Source organism: Calypte anna, chromosome 1 (genome assembly GCF_003957555.1).
Source record: "Calypte anna isolate BGI_N300 chromosome 1, bCalAnn1_v1.p, whole genome shotgun sequence".
NCBI classification, from domain to species: Eukaryota; Metazoa; Chordata; class Aves; order Apodiformes; family Trochilidae; genus Calypte; species Calypte anna.
Genome location: NC_044244.1, coordinates 182845843 through 182871521, shown reverse-complemented (window position 1 = coordinate 182871521; position 25679 = coordinate 182845843). Strand labels below are relative to the sequence as shown.

At 38.9% G+C, this 25679-nt stretch overlaps 2 protein-coding genes across 2 annotated transcripts; both read right to left on the bottom strand.

Annotated features, from left to right (window-relative positions):
* Positions 1 to 494: 494 nt before the first annotated feature.
* MSANTD4 (Myb/SANT DNA binding domain containing 4 with coiled-coils) lies at positions 495 to 10220 on the bottom strand. The gene is made up of 3 exons (XM_030452361.1): positions 10188 to 10220; positions 4020 to 4644; positions 495 to 2408 (listed from the first exon to the last, which is right to left on the bottom strand). The coding sequence occupies exons 2-3, from the start codon at positions 4479 to 4481 to the stop codon at positions 1836 to 1838; spliced, it is 1035 nt and encodes a 344-aa protein (XP_030308221.1). The 5' UTR covers positions 4482 to 4644; positions 10188 to 10220; the 3' UTR covers positions 495 to 1835.
* A 5346-nt stretch (positions 10221 to 15566) lies between these two features.
* Positions 15567 to 25466, bottom strand: KBTBD3 (kelch repeat and BTB domain containing 3). The gene is made up of 3 exons (XM_008502355.2): positions 25447 to 25466; positions 20117 to 20364; positions 15567 to 17518 (listed from the first exon to the last, which is right to left on the bottom strand). Exons 2-3 carry the CDS (start codon positions 20338 to 20340, stop codon positions 15898 to 15900), a joined length of 1845 nt encoding a protein of 614 aa, XP_008500577.1. The 5' UTR covers positions 20341 to 20364; positions 25447 to 25466; the 3' UTR covers positions 15567 to 15897.
* Positions 25467 to 25679: the final 213 nt, after the last annotated feature.

Sequence of the window (25679 nt, the reverse complement as noted above, 5' to 3'; positions counted from 1 at the left end):
TAGGATGTGGTTTTCTCATTACCCCACTCTGATTTTGATCGGCAATAAATTAACTTCCATCAATCAAATCCATTTTGCCTTTGATGCTAATTGGCAAGTGAACTCCCTGTCCTTACCTCAACTCATGAGCCTTTCATCATATTCTTGTCCTTGCTCTGGCCAGCTGAGGAGGGGAGTGACAGAGCAGCTTCAGTGGGCATCTGGCATCCAGCCAGGGGCAACCCACCACATTCAGGAAGAGGAATCAAATACACTTCCTCCTGGGGCATTTTTATACAGCCAGGCTGCATCTCCCTCCTTTTTCCTTTGTCAAGTAAGAGCTGGTTGGCTTAAGTCCTACCCTGAGGTGCCTCATCTCTCTGATTTACTAACAAGGGAATAAATAGAGGCACAGCTCTGAGGTACCACAGTGCTGAGTATCAAGGTTTGCCTTCATATGTAGCCCTGTTTCTCTGTGAAGAAACTAAGACTCGAGAAATTTTGGATAGTTTTAGTCCAATTTATTTCCAATGTAGAAGCATACTTGTTTCAGTAATAAAAAAATTACATTTTCTTTGCAGAATAAAGGTAATCCTGTAGTGGTATAAATATATTTACTTGCACAAGAATCCATGTAAGTCACTCAACACATATTCAGACTCAGTATTCTCAGTCTTAAGTTTCAAGATGGAGTCAACAAAAGATGGGCACTTTCAGAAAGATGAGAAATGTGAAGACTGGCTGGGATTTAAACATGAAATAATAGAAAACTTCCTTTTTTTTTTTTTTAATTACTATTTTAAATTAATACGCTGCTTACGAAAAATACTGACAGCTTTCAGCACTGACCATAAGCGTTTGAATAATTAAAACATACCATATGGTGTCATCCATAGAAGCCTCCTCAGGCTGCTTCACAGACATGACCTCAATGCAGGCCAGGCAGAACTAACATCAGGAGTGTTCAAGATCAGTGCTCCCTAGACTGTGCTCAGTCTGTGTGTCTGCACTCCTGAGACTCTCATAACCAGCTACTGTCTTTCAAACAAACCAGGTCTAGCAATTTACTTCAGAGGGCCATCAGACTTACCAGAATGCAGGCCTGATCAATCAGTGAGTCCCTCTGCTACATTAAGACATGTGCTATATTCCATATAGCATTATTAATGAGCTGGTGAAACCAACAGTCCAGCTTATAGTAGGTATGGTTGATGTGTAAGTTTATCTAGTATTAATACTTCATGCAAAGGAAGAGTACTATTTTCTGCATTCCCATTTAGTTCACACCATGGAACAACTGTAGTTACAACTGCAGTGAATTTAACTTACACTTTAACTTTTAGATAGCTCTTCAACACTTTTTCCACTTGCGGGGATGGAAAACACCAAAAAAGGGGAAATTAAGCTTAATCACATCTTAACTCTGTGCAGTTGCCTTCTAACATATTCACTGTGTGGGCTATCATCAGCACCAGGCCCTCACAACATATGTTGATTTATTCTGATCCTTCCTTGCTGTCGGTACATTGAAAAAAGTACAAGGTTCAGCCTTGATTCTTCTCCACGTGTCTATGAGGACACCAAACTAATACAGTACAATACCGAAGACTAGAGAACGCAACACTTAGTTCTGATACACTGAAAACTAATTTCACACTTAAGCTCATTTATGTAGGCACACTGACATATTGAGCACCGTTTTTTTTTTCTTTTCTTTTCTTTTTCTCAGTTTAATGTCAAAATTTTACTCTGAACGGGAGAATGTTAAGCCTCTAGGACAATGTCAGTATTATGAAAAGAACTATCTCTATTTTTCAAACACCAAAACACTAATGTTGACACTGCAATTGAGAAGTTCACTGCAAGTGACCCTCCCTCTGAATTCTAAGGCGCTCCTTCTCCACTTGCAAGCGTTCCTTCTCAATCTGCAGCTTCTCTGACTCAAACTTTAAGAACTGCAGCCTCTCTTTCTCTAACTGCAAGCGTTCTTTTTCAAGTTTTAACTTTTCTGTTTCCAGATCCAGAGGCTGCATGATGGGTTTTTCTGTTTGGGTTTGCCTTTCCAGGGCAGGTTTTTCAGCATGCAGAGTCTCCAGGCGGAGTTTCTCCCATTCGATCTGCAGCCGCTCCTTCTCAAGCTGCAGCCTCTCCCGCTCCAGGTCCACGTGCCGCAGCCTTTCCTTCTCAATTTGCAGTCGTTCCTTCTCCACTTGCAGCCTTTCAGCTTCAATATCTAATCGCTGCTTCTCCAGCTCCACCTTCTGCTTCTCCAGGTTTATAAGCAAGTGAGAATCTTCATAAACTAGCCTGGCTTGAGCAGAGCTCAGATTGCCAAACTCTTCAATGTGGGAGAAGTCTGGTAGGTCATTTTCCTTTTTTGAATCTGGCAAAACTGAGGACAAAATTTCTTCTTCTTCCTCAATAGGAAACTGCAGAGAACAATGCAATAGACAAGAATTACATTCCAATCTTTATGTCAGAATAAATTTTTTGCACACAACACACTGGGATTTCTTTCATCTTTAAAGCTACTCAGAACTGCTTAACTTGCATGCTGTGAAATTGCCATGTTAGATGAAAAGACTGCTTTCTACCACTACAGAGGCTGAGAAACAAATTAATATCTAGTTATAAAAAAGGGAAAATAAGATTGTCAGTGGATATATGAGAATATACAGCAAACATAGGACGACAGATATCATAGAGCATTCAGAACCACTGATAGAAACCTGGATCTCAAAGAGTCTGTTGTTCTTACTTTCCATATAGCTGAGTGACATTTATATAAGCCACTAGGAATTTGTTTTGACTAATGGTTTATCAGAGCAGCTGGGGCTGCTCCATGGGCTATGTGGAATAAAAGCTAACCCAGCCTTCCTTAACTTGACGTTTTCATTTCCAAAAAACATTGAACACTGACATTTTCACATGCTCCTAGCCCTTCAAATTATATTATGTGGGTATATAAACAGAAGAACTTGTTTAACAATTTTGCATTATCACATTTGCTGTAAAGCTATTTATAGCGCAGATGACTATGCTAGGACCACTGCTTTTGTAGGACTGTAACAACTCATGCAGAATTTTACCCTTTGTGTGCTACAGATTCATAGTACACAAGGGACAACTGCCTCCCACAAAGTATGCTGGAAAAGAAAGGCAAGATACAGGTTCAGAAAATCTTCAAGGAATGAAAGCCACTGCCAGTCTTTTAAGACTAGAGAAGACAAACACTGTTCTTCAGCAGCTGTCAGACAGTATTCTCATTACTACTGAACAGCTTATGCTGATTTTTTTCCCAGCACACATCTCAACTGAGCTAAGACATGAGTTGCTTCTCCCCCCCAAAAAACCCTACACCAAAACAGTATCCCTTTTTGAAATTAGAGCTATTTATTTAAATAGGCACAACAAAACTACCCAAGCATTTGACTTTACTCCAGCTGGATGCCTACCCGAGGACAGCCAAAAGTACTCCTAGAATCAACAACCTGTCTACAGGATCCACAAATGCCAGTCAAATTCACACCAAAGTTCCTGACAGAGGAATGGCTGAGTGACTTATTCAAGTAATATTTTCATACCCTGGCAGTGCATTTTAAGAAATGGAATTGGCACTGTATTTGTTTCTGTACCTGCAGGTAACATACTTCCATTTGTCAAAGAAAATTTGTGAATTTCTCTTCTCCATCAATTCATTCAGTCTAGGTACTAAACCAACCATTTTCCCCTCAACAGCGCATTTCTATTACCAACTGAACTAATTCTTATCTGTGGCACATACAAATGAAAAATATATGTGCAAATACACAAAGTTGAGCAATATGAATTCAATAATCAGTATCCAAGATCTTATACACAATTGCAAGTTTCATGATTAGAATACCATCTTTTTGAAATATATCTGTCTCTACAGCTTCTTTTATTCACACATTCAGAAAAAACATGAACAGATGCTATGAAGAAACACAGCAAAAAGCCCTTTGCTGAAATGAAACAGAGGCCATAATGCACACAGCTAATGTATGGGAGTCACTCACTTCAAAATTCTGTGGATCCTCCTCTTCCTCTTCTACTTTGATTTCTGTTAAAGATCCACCGGCTTCTCTGAAGTCAGTGATATTTTGCCATTCAAAACTAGATTCAATTGCAAATCCCATTTTCTCATCCATGTCTTCATTGAGAGAGTCATCTAAATTGGATGAAGGAAGGTGAAACCCAGCACCTACTACTTTGATGTTTGCATTCAGACGTTTTCTCTTCATGAGTGCTCTCCAGTCAAGGTATCGCCTTTTCACTTCTGTCCCTGTTCTTTGCTCTCCTTCACCTACAGCATTCACACACTCTGCTATTTCCTCCCAAGCTTTCCGTTTCATCTCATTAATTGTTGTATTAAGTTGCTTTGAAAATAGCACGTCTCTCCTTTTTCTGATTTCCTTAAGGAGAGTTTGAGTTTCCTGAACACTAAAATTGCTTTTTCTTTTTCTTTTTAATTGTTTCATTTTTTCCAGCTTTAACCTAATAATTTCACCACAGTAGACCACAGAGATGATCTGACACCAATCAGTTATTAATACAAATAAAAATTATAAGCCAATGAAAGCAGAGCTCATTTCTTGTGAATTTTCTCTTCACTTTGTAGTGTTTTCCTACTTGTCAGGCTTCCTAAAAGAAAAAGAGCAAACAACTTAAATCTCCAAGGTATACATGGTATATTTTCATTTAACCAACTTGACTGCTTAGTCAACATTTAATGAACGCATATTTGAAGTGACTGCTCATGTGATAGAAGAAAATAATTTTGCTGAACTCTGAATATCAAGGACCTATAGATACCATCTCTAATCTCACATTAATTGATTTATAATTCATATATCCATGTCACAAATCAGTGAGTTGATATTTCCATTACAAAAATACAACTATTTTCCTTCAGCTTTCAAGAGTTTAGCCAGATGGGATTTGCTAAAGGCTGAAATTTGACATAGACATTTCAGTTTGTATGCTACATGGTTTCCAAAAGAAGCTAAAATTGTTACAGTCTTACTTCAAAGGAGAATGAATTTCTGATTCATGTTAAAGGAGACACCATTTCCATTAAAATAAAAACCAAACCAAACTAACAAAAACAACAACAAAAGCCTACCCCCAAAGTTAGATTAATATGACTAGTTGGAAGTTTTAGAGGCTCTTCTGTCTTGTTAAACACAAGAACTGGAACAGTTCTGCTGAATGTGAGAAAATAAATACAAATAAATGTCATGCATTAGAGACGTTTTATGAGGAAACAGATTTAGGAAATAGTCATTAAATACCCATGGTAAAGCCCTCTTCTACCCTTCCCACACTGCAAAACACCTCATGTTGGATGTGATGGAAGGTTGAAAGCTGGTCCAGTTCTCTACCCGCAGCAGTAGCTGCTCCTGTGCCTGATGCTGAAGAGAAAGCTCAGCACCACACCTGACAGATTGTGACCCACTCTGAACAGAAAGTGTAAAGTTTGACTGGGAGAAACAGAGACTATTAATGCAGTGATGATTATATCCTAGACCAGATTACCAACCCCTCCACGCCCCCCAAAAAAAATCCCAAACCCAAACAAAAAAAAAAAAAACCCAAAAATCCAAACCAAAACAAACTAAAAATCTGGAAACAGAGACTGAATAAAAATTGGTTCTTGGTCACAGACTGCTTGATAATCGTACAACTTAGGATTTATCTTAAACTTTCTTTGGTACCACACTGTCTACAATTTTGCAGAATCACAGAAAGTTAGAGGTTGGAAGAGACCTTGAAAGATCATTGATTCCAACCCCCCTGCCAGAGCAGGGTCACCTACAGGAGGTAACACAGGAATGCATCCAGGTGGGCTTTGAATGTCTCCAGGGAAGGTGACTCCACAACCTCCCTGGACAGCCTGTGCCAGTGCCCTGTCACCCTCACGGTGAGAAAGTTTATCCTTGTAATTTGGAACCTCCTATGCTCCCACTTGTACTCATTGCCCCTTGTTCCATCATTGGACACAACTGATAAGAGCCTGGCTCTGTCCTCCTGGCACTTGCAGGTAGGTTTAAAAGGCTTTACACCAAGTAGGCCAATGATAATACTTGCTTAAAATACATACATCAGCACATTATTCAGAAACCCTCCATGTGGGGGATAATAGACATACTAGTTCAGACATTGTTCTTCATCTCCCATGCACTACTGACTGTAAATAAGATGTACACTTATAATGTTTTCTGTATCAAGCAACATTCTTTCATACCCAACATGCAGGCATGCTGCTATCAAATATTTTTTTAAATGTTGCTTTTAGGAAACTAGTTCACTACTTTTCCTCTTTAAAATATTGCCCTCTATGTGAATCCATTTACTCACAATGGTTACTGGCTAGGAAATGGGCAAAACAGTCCCAAGAAGAAATCAACTGCATAAAGCATGAGTGCTTATCAGCATGACCCACTCTACAGTGCTCCTGTGCAGTTACTTCCTGCCCTGCTGAAAATAAAATACTAATGGGTTTTGAGCATTATATTAAAAAAAAAAAAAAACAAGTTTTAATGTTGACCCTTAACTTTACATGACCAGTTCTAAAAAACCAAAACAAAAAACAAAACCCTGCCATTTAAACAGTCAGATTTATTTATTTTTATACAACAATCCTGTATCTGCTAAAATCAGCTAAATTAACTAAAATTTACGTAATTTTTTGAGACCTTTTAGCTGATCTTTAAGCATTCCTTTTACTTTATTATCAGTTTACCATGAAAAAATACTTGGACTTTCAAGTAGCATCATATTTACTTGTCTAGCATTAAGTCTATTTATTTGGTACTTGCTGTGCTTTTCAAACATTACTGCTTTTCTGTTATTATAGCAACTGAATTTCTTGACCTATGTATCAAATTCTAAGGTTATTTTCTGTAAGTTTTTTTTTGTTTTTAACTTTGAGAAGTCAATAAGCAGATAAATTCTTCATAAAAGTTACCTTTGCACAGAACAAATTAAGAGCACTTGAAGAAAACTCACTGTTATTAAGACAATTCTATACTGACAAATACAGAGATCAACTGTGATTCCTGGTTACTGGGCAATGACCAAGTACTCCTATCTTCACATTGACTTTGGATACTTTGCTAACTATGGAAAAATATGTTATATTTTCCAAAGTACTTGCCAGTTGGATATGTAAAACTCCTGAAAGTGTTAGTAGATACTTGATTGTTAAGATAACTAAATCTCTCGCTGATATGATGAATCACTGCTCAACCACAGACCTTTACTTACCCCCAGCTGGGATTATCAGAGTTTTTGCCATTCCCTGATAACTGGGAACTGCAGGGTTTTAAAGACTCATATGTTGTCTCTATTTACCATGGACCTGGCTAAATTTCTCCATGCTAGCACAGCAGGATAAAGTGGGCACAAGCATCGGAAAACAAAAAGCCTGGGGTTTAAAACCAAATTTTCATCATTGTTATTTTCTAAATATAATTCTATATGAATGCAGAAGACACAGCCAAGCTTTCACCTTAGCTCCAAAGGATGCTGAAAGTTAAAAAACACATGAATTGTCAGGTTACCCTATAGGGCAGTCCCAGTGCCCCAGGAGGTGCAGGTGTTTTGCATCATCTGCCTGATTTCTCCAGCCACTCTTGGTGAAATGCCTGATCTCGGTTTGGGATTTTATGCCATAAAATTAACACATAACCTTTAGAAATCATAATATGAACTTGGAAACTACTGACATGCAAGTCTTTTGTTATGTAAAGCTTTCTTTTAGACTTTTTTTTTTTTCTAGAACATATGTGATACAAACTCCTGAATTTCCCAGTAAAAGAACAGTAAAACCTATTTTAAAACTACTAACTTCTAATTGGTAAGGGCATCTTAACCTTTTCTCACTCTTTCCTTTCTGAAAGCATATTGCCTCAATAAAGACAAATAATTTCTTGTTAATATAAACAGATGTTAATGAATTGTCTTAACAGGATAATGACTCCCAAAGTTACATCAACTCCACTGTGGGACTGTTTGCCATTCTGATGCATTAACTAAAAGGCATTACTATCTAAGTAAAGCTGAAGTTTTAGATATTCTATTTTCTGCCACTGCAGGATGGTCTTCAGAATGTAGAAAAATTAACTGTAACGTGCTCAGATATATAGGGGACAGATCCCGTAATAAGCTAGGATTTGAACATGCTCAGGAAAAAAATAACTTATCACAATTTTGAAAAGCATGGTTTACAAAAACATAATATAAAGCATGTTTAAGCTTTGCTTTGATATGAAAAGATGAAATGCATATTTTCAGAACAAAACCAGTACCCACAATTACAGTTTTTTTTCCAAAATCTAAACCTGAACTGTCTTTAGCAAAGGATTACAGAGCAAATAATACTTGCTGAGTGCAACAATTAGGAAAACAAACAGGGTAACTCAGGCAAAGTATGGAGAGAGAAGCACAGAAGTGAAATATTCTTTTGATCAGATCAAGCCACTTACACCACTATGAAGAATTCATCTGCAAGAAAAAAATTCCTTCTCAGCTATATAGCCAAAGGCACTTCTGGTACATAATCAGTGATACCAGTTAACTGACAATTAATAGCTACGGTCTGGTCAAGTGACAGAGAAATCCCTGGAAAATAACAGAAGATGCAAACAGCCATTTACATGACCAGTCATACACCCATCAAATAGCATGGAGCTAACTGCAAGAGCAAAATGTATATTTTCACAGATTGGGTGGAAATGCAAAGTACTGGCTAGAAAAGAAGAAACTATTTTGATCACATGATGACAGAAAGATTCCATGGGTCTTCCAGAAAAAAAAAGATGGCAACATGGAACTAGGAGTTTGAGGCAGCCCTGTCAGGCCAGAAGAATCCTATGGTCAAGGATGTCCTCATCACTGGAGTAAAGAAACACAAACTACCTGTCAGGGATGAAATGAAACAAGTATTGAAAACTAAACTGACCACTCCAGAAATATACCTACACTGAGTAACTGTAACATATTTAATGACAGAGGTATCCACTCTGCCTCTGTATCTTTGTCTCTCCTTTGCTTGCACCTTACTATATTGCCATGTGCCAGACCAACAAAAAAACCAAGCAACCAAAACAAAACCCCACAATGAATTGAACAACAATGCATGCATGCACCAGGACTGAAGGATTGCTGCTAGAATCAAAATTAAACTATTGTAGAAAAAGAAACTTTTGGTTTTTTTAAAGGACGATGTCTTGATAGTTTTGACTTTTTTTCCCCCAAGCTTTCAGAGCTTATGATTGAAGAAAAAAAAACTTAAAGCAGGAGGACCTGCCACTTTTTTATATATAATCTTTTTTTGTAATAAAATTTCAGAGTCCAAGGATCTTTGCATGACACTAAAGCCTATGGCTTACCGGAAAACTTTGCACGAGATTTGTAATGGATGGCTACCTTAGCTTGGAATAACTTTATGTTTTCCTACAAGGAGATAGCTCACTAGAGGAGGATCTGGGTGACACTGAGCAGGTCACCAAGTGGGATAGTCCTTCCTGCAAGGAGCTTGAGGTTTGAGCACCTGAGAACAAACCCTAAGGGGGCCAAACAATGCCTGACAATTTCAGGAAGCAGAGGGAAGTACCGAGGATTCAGCAGCCTGAACGCACAGATCGAACACACGAAACTTCCCCTTGCCCTAAGCCAGCAATAGCCATAAATGCAGAAAACCTCCCTCCGGGCTGGGCATGTTTCGGGGGGATGCGGGCGACCCATCCAGCCCTGCCCGGCGGAACAGCTCCCGCCAGGAGGCGCCCGAAGCCTTGAGGGGAAGCCGAGGAAGGCAACAAAGGCAGCCGGGGGCACGGCTGGCTGCCCCGGCCCCGCGCACCCACCCCGAGCCATCAGGGCGGCAGCGAGGAGCCCCGGGGAGCAGGTGGCCCCGCGGCCCCCGCCCCTGCCGCGGGCCAGGGCTCCCCAGCAAGGGACCCGCGGGCGGGCCGGCGGGGCCGGAGCTGCTGCCGGGAGGAGGGAGGGCCGCCTGCAGCCGCCTCAACACCGCCATCAGAAGCCGAGGTCGGCGGAGTCCCACCGCGCTCTCCTCACAAAGGGGCCGGGGTCTGCCTGCACCCCGCATGGACACAGCCCCCCCGAGGCAGCGGCTGACTCAGCCCTGCCGCCCCGCTCCCCGGGGAGCCGCGCCAACTGCTCACCTGCGCCCAACGGTCCCCTCCGGGTCGCTGGCCCTTTAAAAGCCACCGCCGTCCCATTGGGCGAGCTGCATGCCTGTCAATGCTTCTCGCGCGCCTATTGGACACCCGCCTCCGCCACTTCTTCCCCTGTCCCGCCCCTCAGCCGCCCCGACGCTCCCGGCGGGCCGGAATCCCCACACACGCTGGGAGCGCCACCGCCCCTCTCCTAGAGGGGCAGCGGCCGTGCGCAACCCCCCGGCACTATTGGCTGTTGTCTCCGCTCTTCCCGATGTCGTCTTCCCGATGGCTGCCGCTGACTGGCTGGCGGCCCCCAACGCCCGCCTCCGTCTTCAATGAGCTTCCGCCGGCGGGGATCTCGCCGGGTCACGGAGGAGCCAGACGGGGCGGTCTCGGCGCTGCTGCCGCGGTCCCGCCTGCTGTGTCTGAGGGCGATGCGGTTGGCTGGGGAGGCGGGGAGAGGGCGGGTGCCTCAGTGCTGCCGTTTGTAAGGGAGGGAGGACTTCAGACTCTCAGCGAGCCGTGCCGCAGTCGGCTCGATTCGATTCGGTCCGGATTGATCCAGTCCAGCGTGAGGGTGTGCCCTCTGGGTTTGTGGTGCCGTACGGGTGACCCCGATGCCAGGGCGGGTCGGAGGCTCATGGCGGCAGAAGTGCATTTCTTCCTGTACTGCAGTACCGAATGGCTTGAGGGTATTTTAGTTTGTGACTGAAACGATGAAATAATATGTGTGGAAATAGTGTGATAAAAGAGTCATCATCTTTTGGAAAGCGCCGCTTTCGTGAGCCACCGTGGCGTTAATGCGAGTGACCACGCGTGGCCAGCACTGGTGCGGGGCTCTCTGCGATTCGGCTCCTGTCTGCTCAGCCCCACGCGAGGTGTCGGGCACTCGCTCTTACACCACATCCTGTTGCCTTGGTAACAGCCTTTGTGCAGCCTCAAGGTCACTACTTGCACGTAGATAATTCAAATTATGGAGGGTTTTCCCTAACTTTTCTACCTCTTTTGCCAAGCCTGATGCATGCATGCATTATTTTGCATATTTATTTACAATTACTAGGCTTAGTCCTTTGAAATCCAACTTCAAGGCTGTATTCAGTATTTGGATTTAAGTATTTTCACTGGACAGATAGATATTTCATTAATATAGCTCCCAGGTAGTTTCTAGTGATTATAAGTGTGATGATGAAAACCAAATCTCCCTTAAAATGTTATTTTCTGGTTTCACTCAACAATTATGGTAGTGAACTTCCTGAAAATAGTAATAGAAACTGAACCTCAAAATGCTATTAATTTATCAATTTACTTACTGATAATGGTAGCTTAGGTGCCATAATTGTCAGCTATGTACTGAATATCATAAGGATTTAAATAGGAAAATATTTCAGGATAAAGTAGGTGGGAAAAGGATAAGAGTGTTGAAGTCATTAATGGTCAAAAGTCATTAGTGCTCAATCTATCAGATTGAAAAAGATACTTATTTAGAGTAGTATTTTACAATGGTAAACTCACAGCTTTTCAGCAGACTAAATAAAAATCTGCAGCAAAGTGATGCAGAAGGGAGATACAAATACAATGACAATTTAAAAAAAAAAAACTTTCACTGCAGTTTTCATGCATGCTAACTGTATTCTTGGTTATAATCTTAACAATGAAAATGCTCTCTAGTTTCAAGTAGAAAAGATAAAATGGTTAACCTCATGAGAAACATTGCAGATTCTCTTTAATTTGGAACTCGGAGGAAAAAAATCAGACCTGAGCAGGGTTCAGTTGGTTGGTGCTTTTATTTCACAAAAGAATTAACATCTCAGCAAACACGTAGTATCATACTTCCCACATATCAGCAGAGCCCAGGCAGCAGCAAAATGTTACTGATCTCTATATTTTATTGGATGTTAGAAAGGAAAAAAAGTAAATTAAGGATATTGTTCAGCTATAAATACTGTCAAATCTATCCCTGGTTTCAGTCTATTTTAATTAAAATAGATCTGATGCTGCCTCCTGTTGGTGACCTATACAAAGAAACATCTAAATTAGACTCCATATCTCAAACTGCAGACAGCACGTTCTATAACCTAGACCTTACCTACCATCTACTACTAATCAGAGGAGGGATACAGATTTCTTCATTAAGTAATACCAGAAATAAACCTGGCCCAGTAAATCCACTCTATTTTTTTAACAGCAGTAAACTACTACAAATGTATTTAGAATATAGAAAATATATTCATTAGTACATAAATAATAATCAACAGATCTGTGCAAACATAATGTATATAAACACCTAAATAATTTATATTTATTATAACAACTAAACCAATATGTTAATATTGCCAAAGTGCCATAATGTTTTGATAGCATTCTTTAAAGATTATCCAATATAATTATTGGATATTAAAATCCAACATACAATATATATTATCTTCTTGTATAGCATACTGGTCATGCTTATAATGTGTTCTGTGGCAAAGAATAGAATAGTGTTAGAAATATATTGGTTACATCCTTCAAGTGCAAATTGTAGATGATAGGTTTACATGCAATTTGTATTTTTTAAACATCTTACTATATTTCAGTGAGAACATAGATAATAATTAATCTAGTCATAGAGTTATTTTTAGAGTAAGGTACTTAAAGTACTGTGATCTTTGAAAAGTCAGAAAAGAAGTAGAATATCTCACTTCACACTGATGTTGTGACTTTTAAAAAACTGCTTAACAGCTGCATAACGTAGACTGAAAAATCTATTTTATCCAAACCTACAGCAGTTACTCATGCAAGTAATCCATATCCTTCTGAGTAGTGTAGCTGACTGCACTGAGATTTCTTGCATCATTTGCAATTAATTACAGGATTTGGAACACAGGCCCTTAATTCTATCATGAGGCCTTGACTTTCTAACAAAGCTTTGTTTGCGCTTAGTGCTGCTATCAGATTAAACTCTCTGTATATGGAATTGTGGCAAATGACCTTTTTTTCATCTGAGAGAGCTGTAATACAGGGTTACCTACATAACTGAAGAAAATTCACACTAGTTTCACAGTTATTGTTCTGTAAGCAATGGCATAAAGTAACTGACACTCCTGTATTATTTCCTGATCACTGAGAGCTCAACTCCATTTGAAATCTATGAATGATTTTTTCAAAGGGGAACTGACACAAGTTCCTGTGCAAATGTAGCATACAATATTAAAGAAGCACATCTGTTTTCCAAATTAAGCTTCAGGTTTCACTATAAATATTAATAATCAGAAATTTACTGCATATGTCATTGCTCTATCTGTGGTCATAAGCCAGAGCCTTATACATATAGCAAACAGCTGGATGGAAGACTGCCAAAAAATATTTGCTTTAAGGAAAAACTTAGAGGAAAGAGCATCACCTGAATTACTGACTGACTTGCTGTTTATGTGACCCAGCAATTTGCTCAGGACAGTTGCAATTAAAAAACACCCAAACCTCACAGTTCTCTTTTCTTCCAATTTGCATAGCTGTTTATACCCATGTAGCATGGGTAGAATATGTTACTTTTCTCATCTGATAAATTACATACTGATATTATTCAGGCATTTAAAATAATAAAAATTTTAAAAAAACCACAAGCAGAGGAGAACTGGGCCTTGTATTTCTGATGAAGTGACACGTTGCACTAATTAGTCATTAATGAAGTCTCTATGCTACCATGAGAGTAAATAATGCTAAAGCTACATTCTCCTCTATGTCTACTTATTTTTATTCTATTGTTTCACTAAGCAAATATTCTCCATGTCTTCTAAACTATTCAATATATTTTCTTTGCATTAACAAAAAGTAGTTGTGTTCCAATATAAAAATGCTTCCATTTCAGTACAGTGATTGTAAAGGTTACCTGGCTAAGTGTAGTTATAATATGATTTGGAGATTTACTGCAAAAAGAGGAAAATAAATCTGCAAGTTTCTGAAATACTATAATAACAAGCTATTTACTTCAACAGAATGCAAACACCTTAATACAGATAAATTACCGAGCAGGAAAATTCTACTCTCCTAAATATGTTCTCCAAATGTGCATAGTTTTAATTTACATCAATATGAAAATATTTATGGTAAATGTTATCTAAATTTGTAAAGGTATCTGATAATAAATTATAGAGTCAGTCACAGAATTGGAGCTTTCCATAGTTTCTGTTTAAAACAGAAGCATGTTGCTAAGCAATATCAAGTTTTAAGCATTAATACTGAGCTTGAGTTTTGCAAAAAGTACATGCAGTGATGATGTGACAATGAACTTACCACATGTGAAAGATGTTTTAGACACCTCACTAATCTTGTTCATTTTCAAACTGTTTGGAAAAGAGGTGCTTAGATGTTTACATACATTCATTCTGGCATAAGACAAGCTTGTTATTTAAATGATACTTCTATGAAACACAAGGGCTGACAATATACTATCAAATAGCTGGGAAGAAAGAAAATTTTCAAGCTGTGGAAGATTACAAATGAATTTTTGAAACCTAACTAATGTCAGTGTCCTTCTTCTATATGATTTGTGTGCATGATATCAAATTTACTTCACAAATTATCTCTAGACTAATATTATTTCTAAAAGCCCATTACAATTTCAGTATTATAATAGATGACTATTTTATCAAGTAAATATATTGCGTAGCGTTTACCGTGTAATATTTTTACACTTTAAATGATGAATGAAATACAATATGAAAGTGTTTCCATTTATTCAAGCCACTATAGAAATTTTAAAAAAGGAATTCTTGCGCTTCAGAAATACTATTTATTTTGCATTTAAATATGGGGATTAATTTTTGTAACTTTGCGTATGACAAGATATGGAGTTTTCCTGTAGCTAACCAAAGCACTAACCAAAATTTATTTTGGAGCTTGCTGCTGTAAGCAGCCTAGTGGCTCCTTACCAAAAAGCACTGGAGACTCCAGAGATGGAAGACTTCTGTTAGGAAACATTTTGAAGTGCTTTTTCTTTAGTCAATAGCATGACTGAAGATACCACATGAATCATCCACCATGTAGAAATCTTCCCCTTCTTGCACTATGTTATCAGAGTTTATCTTGCCACAGTTGATGGGATGAAAATGGAAAATACAGCTAGTGCTAAGGCACAAGAATGGAGAAAAACTGGTAGAACTGAAGAGCTGAAATGATAGGAATTATCAGTCTCTTCAAGTTGGATACCTGGTTGTAATGCTGTGAAGGTCACTTTGCGTCTTGCCCTTGCTAAGGTCATTCTAGTAAGATAAAGCTGACAATTAATTCCTCTTACAGGTTTATAAATACAAAAAAGCCTAAATAAAACAACACTAACATAGATTTCTTTAATCTACATAGGGAAAACAGTATCACAGTCCATTTTCTCACTCAGCAATTTGACTTAACAGGACAACTGCAAATATTACAGAAATAATGGCACATATTACATAATGAATTGCTCATGACTACGCTTTTTTTGGAAAGTAATATTATTTTGCAAATTATTCAGATAATTACAGAGGACTTGCATATAAAATTAAGTAATTCTTTCTATCTAATGACTAGCATGAATGACAATTTAATGGACTCTTCCAGAAGCAATTCTATAATAGCATACCATTTAATCTGAAGATTTAAACAAAGCCATACATATTTTCCCATCTGTAAATTAATACCTAAAAATCTATTCTAAAACATGTGCATTTAAATAGATTTTTTAGACTCATGAGTTTCAAAATTCTCCAGAGCAAATTGTAAGTACAGATGACCAGGGGTCCCTATATTTATTAAACTGAATGACCTGACAGTAAAACTCAGTTAAGGCTCTTGGCATTGGTGAAACTTCTTCCCACTCAGACCTACTACTATGGTAGACTTGAACTTCATCTGTGATTTCTTCTGGAGCATAATCACCACCTAATATATAAATTTTGTCTTCTGTCCCAACTGCCCCTGCATTAAAGCCAGCACATTCAAAAGATCCTTCCCCTTTCCAAACACAGGTTTCTGGGCAAAAACTGTAGACCTTATAGGTAGAGAGATCACATATGTACAATGTACAGTTCACTGGAACAGCTTTGATTAGAGTCGCATGGAAAAATTGTCCAAATTCTGCTACAAGCTCAGACCACTGGTCAGTCATAGCATTATACTTAAAGAAACAGTCAAGAGATGGATTAAAGGCATCAGTAATCTCTACCTCTGAGCCGAGGACATAAATTATATTCTGACATGCACTTGCTTCTGGGTAGTAGATACCTCTTGGTAACTGGCTTACAGATGTCCAGTCTTTGGAAAGAGGATTATAGGATTCTACATCCAAAAGACTTCGGGTTTCTTGAGCTCCTCTGGTCTTTCCACCTATTACAAACAGCTGATTTAAGGTGACAACAGATGTGTGCATTGTTCTTGGTTTTTTCATAGCTGACACTATGGAGAATTCATTGCGGACTGGACAGTAGCACCAGGTTTGGTCAGTGGCATCATGAAATGGCTCAGCAATATGAAGCCTGACAGTCCTGTAACAATTCCCTTTGCATCCTCCAGTTATAAATATTTTTTCTCCATAGCTAGATAAACTTGACCCTGGAAGATCAATCATATGCGTATGTGGAAGTTCTTTCCATGTATCTGTTTTGATGTTGTAGCAGAATGTATGTCTGTTTTCCCCATCTTCATCAGTTTTATGAACAAATATATATTTTTCTGTTGTTGAAGGACGTGCATCTGGAAACAGTCCACTGAAGTTTTGCACACTTTTAACTGCATCATTGATTATTACTGAGCAATTAGCAGTCTTGAGTAAATGTTCTTCAGAATGTAAAAATTCCTGCAAAGTCTTTTCAGGTAACTGGTGTAGTCTCACTTTTTTCATCAAATTAGGCAAATATTTCTGTCGTGTTTCTAAGTTATGTTTAGTCCACTGAAGGACAGCTTTCAACACAGACTCTTCCTCAGGGACATTTAGTTCATCAGCCTCAAGACATTTTTGCAGTATCTCAAAATTCATCTCCAAAAAATCACTTGATCTGAGTAGCAAGGAAAAGTGGTGCTGTACAAAATCCAGTGCATGATCAAATAAGCGAACAGATCCGTAACTTTCAGATAGAGAAAGCAACTGTAAGCAATTCACAAGATCAAGACTTTTTATTAGAAAGTCACTGCAAGCTTTGGAAAGGAGTGAAACTTGAAGAAATGACGACAGTTGGAAGAGCATTTCCACATTATCATTTGTTATCTCTGTTTTTCCTGTGTATGCATAATCAAGAAAAGCTTTCACTGCCTTGGGTGATAGATTAGTAATAGTGACATTGCCATCATCTCGTTCTTTCATATTAACTTCAAACATGGCTCTGTGAATAAAATATAGGAGATATACACACAAATTAAAGATCTAGCAACAGCAGAGAACACTGATGGAAGGAGATAATCAGGGTGAGATAATAAGGTGGGAAGAAAAATGCATTTGCTTGAAATGTTTGAAGAAAAAAGGAGTGGTGATAAGAACATATTCTAAGTGATGGCTCATAAAAATGATAGCAGTACCTATATTTTGTATGGATTTTCACAGAAAGAGATGAAGTCTACAGCTCTCAATGTTCAAGAAACTCAGGAATTGTTAGGGGCAGCATCAGTTTCAACAGTTCGAGAAAGAAAGGTTGATTTAAGAAATATGTAGCAACCCCCCCCATGATTTAGTTATGTACTGTAGATGAATACTGGAAATTAAGTAGGAAAAAAGACCTTCTAAATGGCAGGCTGAGCCAATGTCAGGAGAGATAATGGGTGCATTCCTTGGGAATAGAAGTAGGTGAGGGGTGTACACGGAGAAAAAATATGAGGAAACATAATTTTTGCTTTAGAATTGACAGATAGATGTATGGATACAGACAGATGTCAGAAAAAAATCAGGTTTTTACATAGGATTGTATGATGCAGTGAAATGTACGCAGAAAGAAGCTTGTGACTGAATACAAGTATGACGGTTAAAAGCATGGAATAAACATTATTGATCAGTAGATTTGTGCAAATTTTATTCAAATTTTGCTTGATTGCTAAATATGTAATTATCTTTAAATATTTCACACAATCTAACATGGCAAGATAAATAATTGAGTATGTCAGTATTCAAGCCCCATACTTTTATGAAGAGAAAAAAGAAAGAAATCTCTGTGTATAGGATACTCTTTGGGAAGTGGGCATCTGGTAAATCAGGAACTTGTCTGACCTCCTGAACAAGAAGACAAAATTACTATAGGATACTTATGTCCCAAAGACTTTTTGTATATGAAATAACATTCCTTAGAATCCTTTCCTCCTTAGCCCAAGAGCTACACAAATCTCTAAATTACAGTGTAAACCAGCAACTGAACAATTCTAGTAGGAGAGCAATCTATCCAAGGGCTTTTGATCCTGAAAGGTAACAGGTAGGGAGCAAAATGTTGCTGAATCTTGGGTTTACACAAAGAAACCAAAAATAAGAGAACTCCAAAGGCCAAAAAAGAAAAAGGTGTTTAACATTTATCTAGTGCAACAAAGTACCTATTACTTCCTGAAGGTAACAAATGGGCCTTGAATTCCAGGACAATTTATGAATTTGATGGCTGCTGTTATCAACTGTTCTATGCAGGGCAGGGTCTTTCCTGGCAGATTTTAACCTGAAGAGCCAGTAGACAATAAAAAGTCCACATTTGTTACCATGTGCTTAATTGCAGTTCTATAAGTTATGACTGGAAGCTGTATCATGCTAATATTCCTTTCTACCAGAGCATCTATGGACCGTGTAGCAGTCAGCACTTGAAATGCAGGTAGCTCTGTGTCTCAGAGCAAAAACCAAATCCACTGCTGCAGTGGAGAAATTGCTCATTTTACAGAATCACAGAATGTCAGGGGTTGGAAGGGACCTCTGAAGATGATTGAGTCCAATGCCAGCCAGTGCCAGAGCAGGACCATAAGTAGGGCAGGTCATGTGCATTTCTTTTTCCAGAAGTGCTAGAACACACCTAGCCTATGTCCTCTGACATATATGGCAGACTCTAACAGACCTTAGGATGCTCCAGGCTGTTTGAAATTATCACTTGTCACCTATGAATAAGCAACTGAATTGAGCTCATTAACTCATTTCCAGGAGCCCACTTTTACATTATTAGGGCATCTTAGCTTTATGTCTTACTAAAGAGTTTATTTGGAAACAGACCTTCAGTGTGGAATTGCAAGTTTCACTCTTGCTAATAAAAAATTAGCAGTGTTCTGTATAAATCAATGTCTGTCCCCTAAGAATGTGTCTCTTTAAGCACCAAAAGGATTTCATTTATTTCACACTGAAAGGCTGAACACTGTACTTTAGAAAAAATAAAGTTGCCTGCTTGATACCTCTCAAGACAAATTCTATTAACACTGACCATGCCACCTCTGAGAAATAAAATCTAACCCCATTTCAAAACCATGTGCAGTTTATCCACAATTATGCAGTGCAAGATGTATTTGTAATCAAGCCTTTTATGTTTCATAATATAAATGTGTCAAAGACTTTCCCATACAAAGTCAAACAGATCTTGCAGGCCTTCAAGTACAGATACAGGCATCAAATAAGTCTTAAAGATACACAACTTGTGTCAGTTCTACCTAACAACAAAAGTTCTGGTTTGATATTTGTATTTGGGAGTATAGACTGTTCTAATCTCAAATTCATAAGAGTCTCCATGTCACTTCAGGAATACAAATACAAGCAGATGTATTTGGGGAATGGTTAGGCATCTAACACTTGAGTTTTGCTTTGGTTTTTTTGGGTTTTTTTGCTATACTTAATATGATGTTTGAACACTTTGCTCTGCAGACATACATCAGTTGTGATTACTATTTTTTTTTATTTTTATAATAATATTCCTTCCCTCCCTCCCAGAGAACTTAACAATCCATTTATTGCAAACTCATGCCAAAATTAGGTTTACCTGAAAAAATCACTGCATGCTGCCAGTACACAACGATGACAAGGAATTATTTCATCTTTCACAAGAATTTTAAAGTCAAAAAAGATATTTTGTTCTCTGAACTTTTGTAGTACTTTTAGAATCTGCTGTCCATGACCTTCAGCCACTAAGGAACTGATTTTATTTTCAGGAACAGAAATTCCATTGCAAATAGGTCTGCTAATGTAATCCCGTTGATTAGCCATGGTTTCTTCAATGTATTCCTGAAACTGAAATGGAAAAGTAAGTGATTGATTCTACAGTATTATTTTAAAAAAATAAAAATCAATGTACTATAAAACAAAGAATTTCCTAGCATTGAACTTGGTTTGTAAATCCTATGCACAGTTCTAAGTTTTATAAGTGACTTTTACATTGAATTTAATTTTATATTAAAGTTTCTACTTTGCAGTACTATGAAAAGTAAATTAGCTGATTCATATCAAAGAAGAACTCTACAAATTCTACCCACCTGTAGCAATCTTTTCAGTAAAGTCCATGGGAAACACACCAAAGAGTGTGTTAAACATTTTTATGGTCATTTATTAGAAAGACAAGCCCAAGGATTAACCCCCAAATCCCCAAATTCTTAGAATTTGATGGAAAATAAAACTGGAAGAGGAAAACTTTGTCACATATTTTTAAATTCCAGAAGGCTTATCTGTACTCAAAGCAGACCAATGATTACATCTTGCAGTGGAAGGGATATACAGACTACTCAGCTATATTCTAAGTAGATTCCCATTAGGCATTCTGGACTAAAATAAGAGAATAGAAACAGCCAAATCACAGGATTGCCAAAGCTTATCAAATGGGGTCATTTAGAGGTGATTTGGTGACAATGCAACTTTGAGTGTTGAGTCCCTTGGCACTGATTTTATCTGTGCCTCTAAGTCTTTCTGTGAAGCTGTGTTTGTGTGCAGCTTATGCTGCAAACTTTGAGCTTCATTTAGTGACAAAAATGAACTGACTTCATAACTGATATAAATTGAAGACAGTGTAATCTCCCTTTGAGCAGCCAAGTTTTTCTGGTGAAAATCCCTATACTGAAGTTAATTGTTTTAACAGTAAATTGGGCTTCACTATTTTTACATTAAGATATTTTACTACACTTTGACAATATAAAGAAGCTTTAAACATGAGTGTATTTTATTTATACCAATTTAAAGTCCTGTGTATAGTGCTACAGATGCATAAACTGGCTGTGGCTGGTAACTTTGACTCAAGCTTGCCTATTTTAAAGCCTAAGAAAACATTCCAAGGTTTTTCTATTGCTGGATTCTGCTTCCACAGTTCCAATTAAAGCTAGTAACAGATAATGGCCACCTGAATTGACAAAGAAGGGGATAATAATTTCAAAACCAAACCTGGAAACCAGAAAAATACTGGTGTGGGATTTTAATTTCACAAGAAGGCTTATCTGGTAACAAGATACATTCAGAGCAAACTAAGCCATCAGGAAGTCGTCCTCATGGGAGGTACTTTCATAGCAGCCTGATCTATACTTTATTTAGATATTTGTTTGTGCAAAGTCTGCTTACCACAGCAGCAGTCAGAACATATATAAAGTATATATATTCATAAACACTTCTGCTGAAAGTGAAAACAGACTTAGATACTGTGACTGACACATAAAGCATTACAGAAGTTTAAATACACTAATGCAGTTGAGATTGGTGTAAAATGGCAATTAATTTGAAGTAACAGAAGAAAATTTATTGAACAAGGGGGAACACAAGGTCCTGTGTAATAACAATGGAACATGAACACCCAGATGAGGATATAGGGACAGACTGACACTGGAGAATCCTTACACCAAACTGTTTGGATCAGTTAATAATAAAAACATGGACACAGATATATGTGACTTTCTAATAGCCTAGGGGATGATGATTGTGCAAGTACTGGGCATATGTAAATACTGTGTTTGCATGAGTTAGCACTTTGTCAGAAGCATGCTAGGGCCATGCCAGCCTGACAGTGACATGACCAAACCTTTCTAATGGGACAGAAGCCCCGAGTCTGTTCCCAGCACACCTGACATGGATGTGACATGAGGCCTGTACACATTCAGACATAACAAATAACCTTCCGTGTGCAGATGTTCTTCCCTCTGCCCATGCTGCTGGCATAACCACTCTAGACTCAACCTATATTTGGTACCTTAATATTTACAAACAATTGTAAAACAATCTATTTGCTTTACCTTAAAATACAACATAGTCTGCTACAGCATTCCCTGTCTCTCTATACAGCACTGTCGCATCAATTAAAAAAAAAAATAAAAAAAGAATTCTTAACAGTTCTTAGCAGATATCTTATGAGAAATAACTGTGAGAATACTACCTTTGTCACTTAGCCTTCTTTGGCTTTGGGCAGTACATCTTGATAAAAAGCAGGATTTTTAAAAAGAAAAATCTACATGCTGGTCTTTTACAGCATACTTCGTGTAGCAAGGAAGAAAGAATTAAGACCAGCAAGGATAAAAAAATTGTATACATTTTCCAGAGGAGTTTTATGTCATTGTTTTTTATAAAACATTGAACTGTACAGTTAATGTAAGCTTTGAAAAGGTCAAGGTCAGCATTTTAAAACCAGTATTAAAAATAACTATTATACTACTAAGTCTACTACATACACATCAAGATGATTAGTAATTTATTAACAATTTTTTAAGACACCACTACCCACTACACAGGTAATTTAATAGCATTTCATTTAATATACAGCAAGATTTGGTGACATTTATAACTGCTAACTAAAAAGACAAAAGTAGATTTAAATGTAATTAAATTATAAATACTAAGTACAGAGTTCTGTACTTTTAGAATTTTTATTGTTTTTACTGTCATTGACTGAGACTGAAACCAGTGACAGACTTCCAGGTTCCTGTCTGGAAATGTCAGTGCAACTCAGTCTCACAGCTTTTACATAAAAAACTGAGCTTCAGAGAAAATTAATATTCAGTCAATCATTTTTAGACATTCAAAGAAGATGCACGAGACATTTTATCCACAAAAGTGGTATTTATCAATAAAACATGCTGAGACAGTATTCTAAGAAGGAAAGGTGACACTGACTTTATACTCTTAAAGGCTCTTTAGAAGTGAAGGAAAAGGAACAGCATGAAAAAACCCACAACACAGCATGGTAGCAGCAGGAAAGAGTAAAACTGCACTGATTCCTGGAGGCATTTCAAAAGGGGAAGATTATCTCTCTACAAGCAGTGATCTTTAATTGCATATCCTCTCACAAACACATGAATCCATTAAGGTAAAGAAAATAAGCTAAATTTCTCAAATTCATCTAGTTCTTTTGGAAATCTTTTTCTTACCTAAAGAAGTTCAAAAAGTGCAATTTTCATTTTAAGAAAAAAATAAATAAGGAAAAAAAGCCATGTACTCATTTTGGCAAAAATAGCTGCAAATTCTGGAAGATGAAATTACTACTTTTACTGAGTTCTGTGGTCTGTCATCTCTGTATATTATTAAAATGTTTTTTTTTAACATACATGCAATATCATCACGGTTTGTAAGAAAAAATGTGGTTTTAAATTGGATATATTCATAATTATATCTCACAGAATGCATCTTGAACCTCAGTTTGCACTTGCACCTGATGCTTATTAATAAATAAATAAATGTGCTAGTGATAAAAAACTTCTTCATGCTTACATCTCTCTGAGTTAACAGTATAGACAAGTCAAGCTAGTTAATCAAACCTGAGGTTTTTAGGGACTGGGTAAAATCCACATTCCATTAGTATTATCACTAGTATATCACTAACTTAATATAGACGTGGCCACAACTTTCCCTTCAAAATGTGCTGAATACAATGCTTGCAATGTAAGCTATGACTTGTTATTGATGATCAGCATTTTCCTTTTTCTTTTCTGACTGATAAAACCTCTTCTGCTGTCCTTTGCTTTGTCACCACATAATATGATAGTATGTAGAACATCCCGTGCCTAAGTCATGAAGAAAAATGGGAATCGCATTTAAAAATGTGTGTATTACATAGCTGATTCATTGCTGAAACACTCCTTTCTCCAAGGTTACTTATGCGTTTGAAATATTTTGCAAAGACCGAATTATATTTTAGGCAGAAAGACAGCAGTGCCTCTGGACTCTGCTTTTTCACATTAGTAGGGAGCTGGGAATGCTAAAAACAACAACAAACAGGAAAAAACCCCAATGAAAACCAGCTCCCCTCAGAAAGGCAGTTAAATATTCTACCAATGTTTTTTTCATTATTTGGACACAGTCAACTATACAGTGGCAGAAACATAAAATATTTCTTAAGGAAAAAAGCAGAAATGGTCATAAATTTTTAGAGACCCTAAATTTTTAGCCATGGCCCGACTCCAAGGGGTAAACAGAATTATTACCTTTTGATTACTTTCAGATGGCCTGTAACTGAGGGCACAGGGGAACCCGGCTGTGACAACCATTATAGGTCTTAGCAGAACAAATACAAAACCTAAGAGGCATTTGTTTGGACATAATGTTCAGGAGGCAGAATCAACCCAGGGTGATGCAGTCCTTTGCACCTGGTGTGTGAACAATTGTCTCCTCTTTTCTGGTCAGTCCAAAGCAGCAGGGAAGGCACAGAAGCCACCCCGGCTGCTGCAGCTCCCGGCCTGTGCCAGTTCTGCCACGGGCAGGGATGGTTCCTGAGGAGCACGGATACGCTGAGGGGAACGATGGGGACAGAGAAACCATAGGGACCGTCCATAGGCACCATCCATAGGGACCATGCATCGGCCGCGGGTAGGGCCACCACCAGCCCCCACGGACAGTGTCCTCAGCGGGGTAAACACGGCCCTGTCCAGCACAAAGCCGGGAGCAGACAGAGTTTACAGGGAGATGAGGCTCTTTTCGTCGGGGCTGGGGTTCTCAGCCCCTGACCCCAATAGCACGGTGCCGACCCGGTCCCTGGTAGTGCCGGTCCCTGGTAGTGCCGGTCCCTGGCAATGCCGGCCCGTCACGCCTCAGAGGCAGCAATCACCAACCCGCCATGGCTACTGACCCCGCTCCGGCGGCCAGGGCGGGGCGAGGGGAGGCGGTGCCAGAGCCGGCACGGAGCATGCCCAGCCCGCCCGCGCAGGCGCTGCGGGGGCTCGGTTCATTCTAAGGGAAAAGAAATTCTGACAGGGCGGGCGGGATGCTGCAAAGCGTTTCCCATCCTCTCACAGCGCGACCCCGGGGCCCGGCTACGGGAGGCGGCGGTCTCCAGCGCTGCCACCTCTCCGGAACCGGAGAAGAGCTTGGTACCCCCGCCAGCAGCGCTCCCTCCGAACAGCGCGCACCCACCTGCAGCCAACACCAGCAGCTCGCCGACGAGTCTGGCCCACCCTTCGCGGCAGCAGCGCCAGCAGATTGGTTCCTTCCGGTGTCATTCTCTCCCTTCTGGCACTCGGGATGGTTCCCCCGGACATCAATCTAGCGGGAGCCCCGCCCATCCTCCCCAGAGGATTCCGCTTTGACGACACCGCGGGTGTAGTTCAGCCGCAGGCACCTCCTTCCCCCTGATAGGCCGATACCTG